This window comes from Myripristis murdjan, chromosome 14 (assembly GCF_902150065.1).
Source record: "Myripristis murdjan chromosome 14, fMyrMur1.1, whole genome shotgun sequence".
Taxonomy (NCBI): Eukaryota; Metazoa; Chordata; class Actinopteri; order Holocentriformes; family Holocentridae; genus Myripristis; species Myripristis murdjan.
The window spans coordinates 7,675,721-7,690,340 of record NC_043993.1 but is presented as its reverse complement, the minus strand read 5'-3'; the positions used below and the strand labels follow the sequence as shown (position 1 = coordinate 7,690,340).

Here is a 14,620-nt window from a genome sequence, read left to right as displayed (position 1 = left end):
ATCATCTTAAGAACATAGCCAGAGTGCGCCCGTTTCTCTCTCTGGCCAGCACAGAGGTGCTAATGCATGCTTTTATCTCTAGTCGTATAGATTATTGTAATGCCCTGCTTTCTGGTCTCCCCAAAAAGAGTATTTCACACCTTCAGTTACTCCAGAACTCAGCTGCACGTGTTCTGACGAGGACCAGAAAGCGGGCTCATATTACACCAGTTTTAAAATCACTGCATTGGCTCCCTGTGCGTTTCAGGATTGATTTTAAGGTTCTTTTATTAGTTTTTAAGTGTCTTAACGGCCTTGGGCCTTCTTATCTGTCTGACCTGCTTTTACCCTACCAGCCCTCGCGCACCCTGAGGTCCTCCGGTACCGGTCTTTTAACTGTTCCCAACGTTAGAACAAAAACTCATGGTGAATCTTCATTTTATTATTATGGCCCACGTCTGTGGAACAGCCTGCCGGAGCACCTCAGGGCTGCTCAGACTGTTGATGTTTTTAAACGCAGGCTCAAGACCCACCTTTTTAATCTGGCTTTTATCTGATTCTATTTCCACTCTTTTCTGCTGCTTCTATTGTTTTTACTGCTTTTAGTTGCTGATTAATAATTTCTTTCTTTACTTTTTAATACATATTTATGTTGCCTGCATTGTTTTATTGTTTTAATTTTATTGTTTTTAATTTATTATCATTTATTACACTTCATTTTTTTATATGTTTTTATATATATATATATATATATATATATTATTTATTTACTTATTTCTTCTCTATTCCGTTTAGTATTGATTGTATTTTACTCTGTTATCTTTTAGTTTTTAGCTCCAGTGTTTCCTCATGGGGGCCCTCCACACCGGGAGCTGTATCTGGCCTGCCTGCGGGGGGTGCCGTCCTGGGGGTTGTCCTGGCCTGGATGGTTGGGGGCCCTGCTCCAGGGCCTTATGGCCGTGGTGTGGGCTCCTATCTGTCTGGGTCGGGGTGGTCTCTGTGGTGGTGCCCCCTGTAGTCGTGGGCTGGGACGCCTCCCGGTGTGGATGGCTCCCAAAGAATGAATGGTGTTTCCTCATCTGGTCCCTCAGTGCTCAGCCATATTTTATTCTATCTTTGGGTTGGGTTGGGGTGGGCTGGGGTGTGGTGGGGTGTATGCCTGGAGTGTATGCATGTGTGAAATATGTTGTACTTGTGTGTGTGTGCGTGTGTGGGTGAGTATGAGGGGGTGGGGGATTACGGTTGTATGTATTTTAATGTAAAGCACTTTGTGTTGCATTTGTTTTATGTATGAAAGGTGCTATATAAATAAAATTTGATTTGATTTGATTTGATTTGAATATCATAGTAGGAATTCATCAGTGAAGTCGTGTGACCCTTGGACACCTTATCAGTTCCTTCTAGCAGAGCTCAAACACTTGGGGAAAAAAAAAATAACAAATTGTAATTTTTTGATGAGTTGCATCCAGTGCAGCAACTGTGCAGCCGCAATGTTCTCAAAATCCGACATGGTGCAGGATTCTGGATTTATTTTTGTGACACTAGAATCTATTTAAACTTGAAAAATCCTTTATACTAAGAATTGCCAGGTGCTGTTTTTGTGTGTGCCTGGTAAAATGATTGTACCTTGTAGCTTTGTTGACAAAAGGTGCACAGCTCACCAGCCAGTTCGTGGCAGATCAAACCAGCTTCCTAACGCAGGGCACATTCTCTTGAAGATGAAAGTTGCTAGGACGTGGAGGATAATTGGAACGAAGATGCAGAGTCCTGTTTTTTAAAAAAAGCATTCTCCCTCAGCTTCCCCTCAGTTTCTTTCGGTTTCTTTCTCCTCATCTCCTGTGGTCCCTCATCAGTCCCATCCCAACTAGGTTAGCATGAATATTTCATCCTCTGACAGGGGCCGGGCCCTCGGCAGACAGCACGGCACGGCTGGAATTATTCATTTACACACACTGGCATGTACGTACACATGCATACCAACACATACACACACACACATAGATGCTCTCGCACCTAAACACACACACACAAACGTTTCAAAAGGCACACCTTGCACACCCATATATATTCTTACATCCCCACACAGATAGATGCACATATGCTGACATGCACATATATACGGACATCCACATTTATACACACCCACACACACATGCACATACACACAGAAGGATACAGAGAGAGAATACAGAGATGCACATACTACCACACACATATACCTACATAAATACACACACACATACTAAGACAAACATACTGACACACCCACACTAAATAAAAACACACATGCGTACACACACACACAGACATACCCCTGCACACTCACCTACACACACATACACACACACACACACACTCAGCAAAACACTCTCAAACTCTCAGACATGCATATGCACCTACACACACTTGCACACACATCCATGCACATACGTGTCCACAGGCACAAGCACACACACTCACACACGTGCAGACTCACTCATGCAGCACTCCTGGGACGTGGGAACGCCCTCTCTGTGTTTTTTGATGGATGACTGAGCTGGAGAAATAAATAAAAAAATACAGAGCCATACTGGGAGAAAAGGGGGTGGACAGAGGTCGAGGAGAGCCGGTTCAGATATACGGTACAACAACATACTGCTCTCTTCAATATCTGTTTCCTTTCTCTCCATTTCTTCTTTCATATAATGTATATTGTGTATTAGATATGAAAAGATAATAGATTTCTATGTCCTTGAACAATATACAGGAATTAGTCTTTGTGACATTGGTGGACACTGGTGTTTGCTGGTTGGTTGACAGTACACATGTCATGTACAGACATAAGTAAAGCATATTGCTTTACTTATATTCAACACAATGCACAGTATTTGTTCACAAAAGGCCAATGTATATGTGTTTTTGTTTTTTTTGTTTGCATCTCTTTTCATTAGTAGTGACAGGATTCTCTCTGTCTCTCTCTCTCTCTCTCTGTCTTAAGATACAGAAATATAATGTAATATAATATTCATATTACCGATAGTGTACTCATGGTGTATTTTTTCTAGACTAAAAGAAGTTAGGGCTGGGCAATAAATCTATATATTCAAATTTATGTTTTAGATCAAATGTAAAAAACTGTTTGTAACCAGCTGTAAAATCGTGATTTTGACTATGCGTGTTATAATGCCACCTCTTATTGTTACATGTTAACAGCTGCTACAAGCCCCGCTTCAGTCATCTCCACAGAATATGCATGTCCAGAAACACAGCTGCAATTCACCAGTCACATGATCATGTCCATTAAAATAGATTAGAAGTGTGAATCATGAACAGTTTTGAAAAAAAAGGATAGCTCTCTCTCTCTCGCTCTTTCTCTCTCTCACTCTCTTGCTCTCCCTCCCTCTCTTTCTTTCACCCTTGTCTCTCTCTCTGCAGTTGCTGACTGACAGGCAGAGGGTCTGGCAGGGGACAGGCCTGGGCCAAGACTTGTTCACACAGCTAAAACCCATATAGACATAGCCAGGGGATCCCTCAACTTGACACACACACACACACACACACACACACACACACACACACACAGGAGTCAGTCAGTTACAATGGCTTGGTTCCAGTGCCCTCACCCTGCCCAGTTCCATTTAGCACCACTTTGTCCATCACTAATTCACCCCCCTCTCCTCTCCTTCTCTCATCGGTTCTTACTTATCCTAATCCACAGTGTCTACAGGTCCTTAAATAGCTTTAAAATGTCTTAAATCTGAATGCTTAATTTGAACATTTAAGTCTCCCATTCCATTTTAGAGAGCTTAAAAAAAAATCTTGCCGATTTTTGGTGCACAGAGCTTTGAGAGAGAAGCTGGCCCAGTCACACAGACATGTTCTCTGACAGATTTTTTTTTCCACCACTCTCGTTCAAGTGCCAAAATTATTTATGATTAATTGCAACCTTTACTTGAATTTAAAATCCTAAGATCACATGGCGCTTGTAGTACCCCATCTTATATATGTCGTCTGCTCATCTTCAGAAACTCAGTTGATCAAATTATCTTTTGAACAAATGGATCAGCAATAGCAGGAGATCCTCGCTGAATCTAGCGCCATCAAGCCTAAAGGCAGACGTCGTGATGCATTGTGGATTTAAAAATCATGATAGTAAAGAAGAGTTGAACAAGAGCAAAGCTATATTTAAGCTGCAAAATTAGTATTGTAACTGAAACATCCCAAACTAAAATTATGTGACGCTGAATCAAATCAGTGTAGAGTCAAGTTTAAGTAAGGGATCAGTGCCAGTACCTAGTCTTTGAAATGAATATTGTATTTCATGCTAACTGGCATTAAAAAGGTTTGAAGGTCTCATCTTTAACTTGATGAAACCTGGCGACACACCTTAGATCCTCCTCTCTCCCCTCCCCTGCTCTTCTCTCCGCTCTTCTCCAAAACACGTCTGGCAGACTAACAGAGGGGCAATTTAGGGCCACATCCGTGCCAACTCTTTGCCCCTGAGGCTTGGCCGATTGTAAGTGTATGGAGTGTTAAGGTGCCATATCCTAAGGATGGGCACATTATGTCTCCATTAGAAGTGAGAGAGCTGGGGGGAAAGAGAGATTAGATGTATAAACATAGAAGCACATCATGAGGTAAGAGAAATGGCCTGCTGTTGGTAGCTCTGCCAAATAAACTACTGGAAATCAGGCCCAAAGAGAAATGACTTCATTTCTCTTTTTTCCCCTCTGTGTCAAGTGCCCATCCTCTTTCTCCGAGGACTGTGAATGTATGGCCATAATCCATCAAAGCTGTTGAAGTACCTCTCCCTTTCCTCAAACCCATCTTCAGCTGTGGACAGGGAATGTGCCCATTTTGAGATGAAATGTGAGCAAAGGGAAACATCCAAAAGATTTATTTATTCATTTATTTATTTATTTTGGGCATAGCAACAGAAAGTTACAAAAACTGGACAGATATATTTGTCTGGATCCTCTCCTCCAGAATTGCTTGTCTGGACCTGCTGTCTGTGTTAAAGCATGCGGAGAAACTGATGGTGTAGTATCCCTGCTCCAAAAAACACACTCACCATCATAAGTTTAAAGTTTTGTTGTTTTCTTACATTATGGCATATCTACTACTTAGTCCCACTCCCACACTCACTACCTGTAGACTTCAAGAATTAGACATATTCTAGTCACTTTTCATGTTTCTCCACAGGTAATGGATTTTTTGTAATATAATGAAATGTGGCATGTATGCATACATTATTCCAGACAGTGAGTTTGATTAATTGTCTGGGGAAATCAAGGAATATTAGTCACTTAACAGGAAGATATCGGAAAATATTTTTCACCTCTTGTCACAATTTAATTGCATTAGATGGTGGTTTGTAGCCATTTTTCTCCATGGCAATTCCAACTGTATTAGAGGCCAGACTGTTTTTCCCCTTTAAAACTTTACCGACTTGAAAAACATTAACAAACCAGGAATTAATTAGTGCTTAGATAACTTAGTTAGGGAGAATCATGGAGAAGTTATGCAATTTAATATCAGGGCCACAAAGGGAATCCTGCTCCAATCAACAGGGATGTTTAGTATTGGTTTCCGTGTCATTTAGTTTTTAATCTCACATCAAATGTCATATCTACTCCTCACCAGTCGCATACTTTCCCCTTCTTAACTGCTTTGTTTCATCACTTCTCACTCCTTCTCTCTCTCCTCTTCCTTGCAGATACTACCTGAAAAACAACATGGAGACGGAGACGTTGTGTTCAGACGAGGACGCCCAGGATCTGCTCAGAGAGAGTCAGATCTCACTGCTGCAGCTCAGCACTGTGGAAGTCGCTGCCCAGCTCTCCATGAGAGACTTTGACCTCTTCAGGAACATTGAGTCCACTGAGTGCGTACTTGTCTAATATCTAAATGTCCTGACAGTGGGTGTACTGCTTTTTTCAGAATAATAACAGTAGCTTGTATTCTGCTTTTTGCCAAGTGCGTCATAGTGAGGACAAGAAACAAGGTTACACAAGACAAGGACAATAGTCCAAAAAGAGAACCTTCACTTACATAAAACCATGTCTGTAGGAGTATGTTTTAGGAAGCAATTTCAAAGATGGCTGATTTTGCCAGCTTATAGCATTTCATGGCATTTGAGTCCTTCAGAAACTATATTTTGTCAACTATGTAGGAAACTGTGGCACAAATCCTGCATATTCATGTGTTAGTATTCTAAATGTTTACTCGACTAAGTATGTACTCATTATGAGAATAATATCCAAGCGGGTGTTTACTTCACTTATTTTACAGTGCCTTATTATGGATGCATCAGTGATTCAGTAGGTAAGCGGTGTACCCAAGTACCATCTGTTGCACCCCAGTAATTAGAGCAAAAAATTCCCTCATGGGTATCAAGGCTTTTGTACAGCGCTTACCAACTGATGTGAACTGACTAAAAAGCTTTCTTCAAAGTAGTGTACATACATACATATATATTACAAGAATGAAAAACAGAAGAAACAAGAAATGTTCCTGATTACGTCCCTGAAGTTGACTTAGCAGCTAGTGTAGCATGGCTAGCCACTTAAAAAAAAGAAATTTCCCAGAGTGGGACTAAGATGTACTGCCACTAAAGCCACCTGTGAGCACAGTTTGAACTCATCTGTCACCAATCAGATTGCTTCAGTAAAACTCATAGTATACTTAGCATTGCAGGATGTTCATATTGGTGTGATTGTGTAATAATATTATACCACTGCTCCAAAAAAGAAACCAAAGAGTCAACGGTTTCCCTGAACTTTGTAGGTATGTCGACGACCTGTTCAAACTGGACTCTTCAGCGGGGAGTGGCCATCTGAAACAGTTTGAGGAGGTGATTAACCAGGAGACCTTCTGGGTCGCCACAGAGATCCTGAAGGAACCCAACACCCTGAAGAGGATGAAGACCATCAAACACTTCATCAAGATCGCTCTGCACTGCCGAGAGTGCAAGAACTTCAACTCCATGTTCGCCATTATCAGGTGGGCTTGGCGAATAAATGGGATAAAATGTGTGTGCATGTAAAGTTGTGTGTGTTTTGCTGTTTTTTTTTTCTTTCATATAATAACATTATAAAAAGTCCTTCACCAAATATGTTCCGAAAGCAGCAATTTCACTTGAGCGTCACCTGTAGGGGACATATATGTGCTGGCGGCACATCAGTTGAAATTATTGAAATAAAAAGAAGATGGAGGATTGGAACAGAGAGCAGCAGTCTTGCTCTTGACAGTGGACTGCAGCAGTCAGCGCAAAATCCAGTTGAGTCAAACCAGAGAAAACAGTCCACCACATCTGCAGCTAAACTCTAGTCCACCTAAGCTGGTTGGCAAAACCAGCACCAGCAGCGATATGTGGAGGTTTGCTGCAGAATCCTAGTAGTATCAAAGTCAGATTTCTGGTTCCATGACAACAGCAGCATGCGCTACATGTGTGTGTGTTTACCCCGTCTCCCCTGACAGCTACCGTACCAAATAAGTTTTGGCCGCTGGTCTCTCTCCCTTAATCTCATGGGAACCAGCCTCGCCTCTTTCCTCCCTCCCCTCTCCGTCTCTGTCTCTGCCGGCTCATTGCATCAGCGCTGCTTCCTCCAAACCACATAGATTGTGCCTCCACAACCCCAGAGCTTCAAAACAAGAGTCCCCTGGCAACAGTTAGACTTATTGTTTGTTGTTATTGTTAATTCCGCTTCCCTCTGTGGTTTGGCTCGAGATTGCTGCTAGACTGAGCTGAGGTTGTCACTGTGGCCCCATTGTAAAGGGGTAAACCCACAAGGATAGTCATGTTAATGCTGTGTGTGTGTGTGTGTTTCAGAGATGAAGTGGGGAAAATTCTTGCGTTTGTGTGTGCGATTGCCTCCATCATTGCTTGTCCTTGTGTGTATTCATCAGCATCTGCACTCACGTTTTTGGCTGCACAGACACCAGTGCTTGTGCGTACATGGGCTTTCCATGTGTTTATATCTGCATAGCTCTGTCTTCATATGTAAGGAATTACGCTGATGTCTCTGTGTATGTTTGAGTTTTTTTGTTGTTGTTTTTTTTTTTTCAATATGAATAGTCTCCAGAACCTTTTCATGGGTATAAGATCAGAGACAGAGGATGACCTCAGCTATTAAGAGCTTCTATTGTGTGTCCTGACAGTGATTTGGCTAAATTTTCTTGTGTAGCGTCACTGTGGTTTCAGACTGTGCCTGTGGAATCTACAGATGGAGCAGCAGGATAAGTACTGCTTTTTAATGGATGCTTGCTGATCTACTGCTGCTCCAGCCCTAAAAACTGTAACAAGTAGGTTTTCTCTTTAACGGTCAGAGTGAAATCCCTTTTTTCCTTATACATACTCAGTATCTGCATTGTAATTGAATAGATTTAGTCTTATTCAATGGGAAAAGCTCTGGATGGTTGCATTGTCAGTCTGGCGACCCTCCAGAGACAGACCCACGACATGTTTTGGGTCCCGACCCACCATTTAAGAAACACTTCAGCATGGTGATCGTCTGTTCCCTGCTGTAAAAGGCACTTGAGAACAGGAGTGTCTGACCTCCACGTCCCTTTACACTTCTTCACACAGCAGGCCGGCATCGCACATATGGCTGTCTGCTGCATAGCATGCCTAATGACAGGAGCCTCTACAGGGTGTGTGTGGGTGTGCGTGCGTGTATGTGCATGTGAGAGTTTGTGTATAGTATATACAGGTGTATGTATGTACACATACCATATGTGAGAGTGCATATCTGCACTTGGAAAAATTGTGTGTGTGTGTGTGTGTGTGTGTGTCAGTGTATGGACTAATTCACCTCTACCCTGGTTTCCAGCAACATCTTTGGCGTGCGTGTGCGCATGTGTGCTTGTACGTGTCTCCTCCAATCTTTCTAATATCAGCCATTCCAGTGTTTAATGAGGTGTTCAACACATTGCACTGGATCCGTCAATCCAGTGATCTATGGCTCTTGACATATGCATTTAATACAGACTCAAAAATAGGAGCCAGCACATGTCAAAGGATATCCATCTCAACAGATTATGCAGTACTAGTTATTTATTTATTTTTCTTTAAACTGGTGAAGAAGTATATCAGCTGGGTCACAAATTATCCTCGTGCAGTTTCACTTTTTTTGACCTATCAAGATTTTACTTGAATCAAGTGGCAAAGTGGGAAGGGAATGGTTGGGGAGTGGGTAAAAAAGATGGACAGAGGATGAGAGTAAAAAAAAAAAAATCCTTGACCTGGCTGAAATCCCAGCTGTAATAGTGTTTGTTTTATTTTCCATGTGATGAAACATAGGTGTGGTTGCATCAGGACAATTCAGGTCAAGTTCACTAAGCTGATGATCACATAGAAGTACACTAGATCAACTCTCATGCACTTCCCCGTCATTGTCTAAACTTTCTAGAACTCTTCTCATCATACTGTTTGACAAATCCCGCCCATACTTGACACGCAAGTGAACCAGGCTTGAAGATTTGTTTCCTGATACTGTTTGACCCAGATCTCTGAAATACATAAAGTTGGAGAGCAGAAAAGCGTGTAACTACCAGCAGAAGTAAAGAGAACAGAGGAAAGAAACTGAGAAATATAGAGAAGGAGATAGTGGGAGAATGTAGGGTGGAAAGCTGATGAACAAATCAACTGAGGGAACAGAAAGGAATTGGAGTGATAATAAGAGAGACGGCAGCAGAAACAAAGGCTGTGCCAGTCATAATTATCGGCTGTCTAAAAGAGTCTGCTCCGAGTTGACATTGCCTGAAGGGGTCTTCTGCTGTGGAGAAATGAAGACCACCCTAATTGAAGATAGCTGGCTGGAGAAGTAGTAATTGTGCAAGTGTCAGTGTTAGGGTTAGATATGGACGTGTGCATTGCGCAAGACCAAGACCAGAACTGTGCTAGTCCACTTCAAGACCATCATCTGAATAATAATTAATTGCATCTCAACATGTTTTTAGATGCTTTAATTTACACAATTGAGAGATAAATAATGAAATCAGACACACAAGAAATAAAATATTGCCTCATGTAATAATTTCATTTCAATATACTTATTCAGTTGTCAGGTTTACTTGGAAAATATTTTGGAATTTACACTCCACTGTATGCTCCATTTTCTTTGCTTTCAGACAGAAATTCTGTATGATCTTAAATTCAGAATTTGTAATAGCTGACTTAGAGGACATTCTGAATACCAGGGTGTTGAATAGGTGAGCACAGCTTTATGAGGGGAGACGAGGTACAGCAACAATAACAGGCATAACAGGCAGTCTCTACTAATGAACGTTCCATTTATGGTTCTGTGGATTAGCTGCATAAGAGATTGGTTTTGGTGTTTGGTGAGCCAATGCAAATCTTGGATCAGAAAGCCTATACAATGGTCTCTCCTGGTCCTTGAAGAAATGTCTTGTCTTCAGTATCCAAGACTGAGTCAGGACCAAATAAAAATTCATCCAAGTGCGTGACAAGACTGACACCATAAATATGTGGTCTCTGTTGAATACTACAACTCCAGCAGGAATTATGTGGATCAAGTGTTAATCAGATGTCTTGTGTGGACTTTGAGGTGATGACTTCATTTTCTTCTTCATTTTCTGTTCTGTTCTTTTGTGCTCTGTACAAGTCTTTTCTCTTCTCTTCATTCCTCTTTCTCTTTTCTTTCTCTCCTCCTCCTTGTCCTCTCCCTGAGGAGTGTGTGTCAGTGTATATTTGATGTAATGCAGTGTGGAGAGCAGAGTACTGTGGCCAGCTGTCCATTCCAGCTAACCGCATTGTCTTTCTCCCTTGATTTTATCTGACTCAGTGGTAGCTAACCTTAGATCTCTTTCTGTCTCTCTCTCCTTCCCTAATACTCCCTGTTTCTCTCATTCCTTTTATACTTTTTGCCTTCACCTCTCTCCTACTCTGCTTTCCATACTGCCTCTTCTCCTGCATTTCCTCCTCTATCCTTAATCCTCCATTCTCACTCACTCATTTCTGTCTTTATCCTTCCCTCCCTCATGTCCTTCTTTGTCTACCTTCATCCTTGCCCTCCCTTCTTCCCACATACCCTATTTATCTTTACCTCCCTTCCCACATCCCTCCTCCCCTTCTTCCTTCTGTCAATAGTGGTCTGAACTTGGCGCCGGTGGCTCGGCTAAGGGGATCGTGGGAGAAACTGCCCAGTAAGTACGAGAAGCTTTTCGGGGACCTGCAGGACGTCTTTGACCCGTCCAGGAACATGGCCAAGTACCGCAACGTTCTCAGCAGCCAGAGCATGCAGCCTCCCATCATACCCCTGTTCCCAGTGGTTAAGAAGGACCTCACCTTCCTACATGAAGGTAGAACAATGAGTGATGCCTGTTTATATAGTCTCTTGTTTTGGGAAGTTGTTGGATTTATGTGTATTTTCATATGATTTTGTTTCTTCTGTGAGAGACCTTCAGTGTACAAAATCTGCAGTCGAATTATTTTCTGTATAGCCAACGTTCAATTCAGTACCTCAACTAGTGATTACCAGTTCATACGTTAATGTTTCTTGTGTGTCCAGTAGCGTCTATGCAAACTTTAAGTGGCTTAAAAGCGGAAACCTTTTCTGAAGAGCTCCTGTTTCCAGTTTAGTGTTTCTTACTTCCTCTGTTCTGTGCAAAAGGCAAATCTCAGGCTCACTCAGGAGTTTTGCTTCTGCTAATGGCTTCCTCATCTTGTCTTTTTACATATTACACTGCATAAGGTCAAAACTAGCAATGGTTATTCTTCTCACCCTCCAACTTCCTCTTCAAGCTTTTGTCGTAAAGATGTCTAGTTGTGGCCATGTTAAGAATGGACAAGAAAGTTTCCCTCATTATGCAAGTTGAAAAGTATTCTCAAAGGGCCTAGCAAGGCTCAGTCTGAAAGAACGACACTTTCATCTCCTAGAGGAACAATAAGAATAGCTCAAGAACAAGTCTCCTTGTACTCTGAAGATGACACTTAGAAATATTGTTCCGACTAGCATCTTGAAAATGTCCCTAGATATGAATCATTTGTCTTTTCCCTTCTATTGTTGACAGCTGACAGTTGCTCCCATACAAACTCTGTGTGTGCACATCTGTTTATGGGTGCATTGTGTGTGTCCTCCCAGGCAATGATTCCAATGTGGACGGTCTGGTGAACTTTGAGAAGCTGAGGATGATCGCCAAGGAGATCAGACACGTGGTGCGGATGACCTCTGCCAATATGGACCCTGCCCTCATGTTTCGACAGAGGTTGGTTGTCTTATGACTGACCATTATGTTTATTATACCAATGGGTACAGTTTCACAGATAAGGGTCAGTTAAAGCCATTTCATTTCCCTGGCCTGCTTCATGGTAAATACAAACTCTCCTGAAGGATGTCCATTTGGTCCTGGATAGTCCTAAGCTGTTTGGTTTAGGGCAATCCATCTGGTCTAAGATTGTTGGGATGCAGCTTTTGTTTCCAAAAAGCTGTACTCCAAGCTTATCACTCCACAAAAAATCCCCCACTCAAAGTGAAGATTGTTGAGAACTAAGAGTCTGATGTCATGAGAATGTAAAATTCCAAGCTGCTTAACAGGAAACTGATTAGGAAAGAAGACAAGTAATTATACCATTTATTATCTAATGAGGTTTTAGTTGAACTCAATTAGTCTGATGTTTTTTCCTGCCTAAACTGGCATCAAATCAAGGATTTCCTTGTATGATCCATATCTGTGATTCTGACTCATGGTGTTTCCCAGGCAGCTGAGAGAGCGAGTTCTTCAGAAAGAGATCCCACTTTACCGAGTAGATTCCTGGTTCAGAAAGGAACCTAAGTTATAGAGGGCACCAAATGTGTTGGCACACAAGGAATGTTACCACTATCATCCCAGACTTCTGGCACCCAGCCTGGATCATTTACTAGCAGATTCAGGCACACAAACACACAAGGTCTGGATCCATCAATTCACATTCACTTCCCCTCCACTCCATGTCTCAGGGAGATGTGATTGCATTCCTTTGTTGGTAGGTAATGACACAACGACCCGAGGCATGGATTGACTGGAACTAAGACTGAATTGATGCCAACTGCAGTGTTTATTTTGTGTCACTCACTATGTGGGTGTGTATCACAGGCTGTCACTGTCATGTGGTAAGACTGCCCCCTGCTGGCAGTGCCCCCATACTACAAGCACAAGAGTTTTCTTATGAGACGCGATTGTCATCCTGAGAGTGAACACCTCAAGAACACTTCAAAGCATGTTTTTTTGTTCTGTTACAGCAATGACATGACTTTTATTTTGAGATTAATGATTATTTAATATCATCGCGTCATATATGACAAATGTGACAAAACTATGTTGGTACAAGAATTAAGTTTTTTTATGTGTGTTTTTTTTTTTTTTTTTTTTTTTTAAGTGTGATAGAACTGTTATGCAGCTTTTATTTCACAGGGTTCCCACTGGAACATGAAATTTCTGCAATCTGATGGAATTTTTCAGTCTACTCCACACAGAGAAAATTGTAAGAATTTAATAAATTCTTTGGACAAGTCATGGAATATATTGAAAGTTTTTTCAGTCTTAATTAAAAAAAAAATAAATAAAAAAAAAAATCAGTCAAGCTAAATCAGCAAACCATACGTGAACATAAAGGGAAAACCCTTTGTGTTCACATTATATTCACTTCCGCAGAAATAATGAGCTGTAGTAAGACTTTTGAATCTGAAGTGTGCTTAAAATCTTAACGTGGACAAGCAAAGAAATCATCATGTCATCAAAAGTAATGGAGTGGGAACCCTTGTTTCAGTGTTATGAATGCAATATAACCTGGAGTTCATGTGAAGTGTCACTAAATGATGGCATTTAAAACAGGCTTCAAAAAATCCGCCACACACTCTGTCACATACATAAGCACTTCAGGTTGATATGGGGTCCTATGTCTGGCGTCCTCTCATCTCCGGTCATTTCCTGTTTGTCTGTGGTCGCATGACCTTTACATAGTCTTGTCTCCTCCCCCAACCCTTGACCCTGTCTTTAAAATCACGCTTCAATCTTCACGCCTCTTGCTTGCAGGAAGAAGAGGTGGAAGAGTTTAGGGTAAGTTTGTCCTGGGACTGGTTCCATCCAGTTCAGCCTGGACCAGCCTGGTTCATAAATTCAGTCCACTGTGCATCCCTCCCTTCCATTGTGTCATCCGCCACCATAAAAGCCGCATGTTCTCCCTACTTGTATTACTTGTGTGTGTATGATCGAATGTGTGTGTGCGTGTGTGTTATCTGCCTGTGCTTGTGTGTGTGATTAACCCTTCCATTTGCAGTGCCTGTTCGCCTGACCGCTGAACCATACTGAAGTCCATCATTGACCTGTTAATTGTTTTCCCTCATTCATTTGAATGTGTGTTTGTCAGATCTGGGTCATGTAGTAGTTTGAAATAATACTTAGTTTTTTGTTTTAATCTCCTTTGAGCACCAGATGGGAGTGTCTTAACACATCAGGACATTTTACACAGTGTCACCTAAGTGGTCAAACACATGGAAGTATTCCATTTCCTGTGATTGGCATTTCTTGCATTGTTTGTATTGCCCTGTGTGTCAAAACCCCTCCCATCTGGCACCTAAAAGGTAAAGTAAAACAAACTATGAAGTATTTGCAAGTACCGTCTGACCCAGGTTTGTTGTTTGTACATATCTGCATCCTGGCA

At 41.6% G+C, this 14,620-nt stretch overlaps 1 protein-coding gene across 5 annotated transcripts in view; it reads left to right on the top strand.

Annotated features, from left to right (window-relative positions):
- rapgef6 (Rap guanine nucleotide exchange factor (GEF) 6) overlaps positions 1 to 14,620 on the top strand; it is a 188,188-nt gene that overhangs the window by 158,803 nt on the left and 14,765 nt on the right. For all 5 annotated transcript variants that reach the window (XM_030069454.1, XM_030069452.1, XM_030069453.1 and 2 more), the window contains 4 exons: positions 5,675 to 5,842; positions 6,745 to 6,960; positions 11,069 to 11,280; positions 12,063 to 12,186. In XM_030069454.1, coding sequence (XP_029925314.1) covers positions 5,675 to 5,842; positions 6,745 to 6,960; positions 11,069 to 11,280; positions 12,063 to 12,186 — 720 coding nt within the window. The remainder of the gene's footprint in view (positions 1 to 5,674; positions 5,843 to 6,744; positions 6,961 to 11,068; positions 11,281 to 12,062; positions 12,187 to 14,620) is intronic.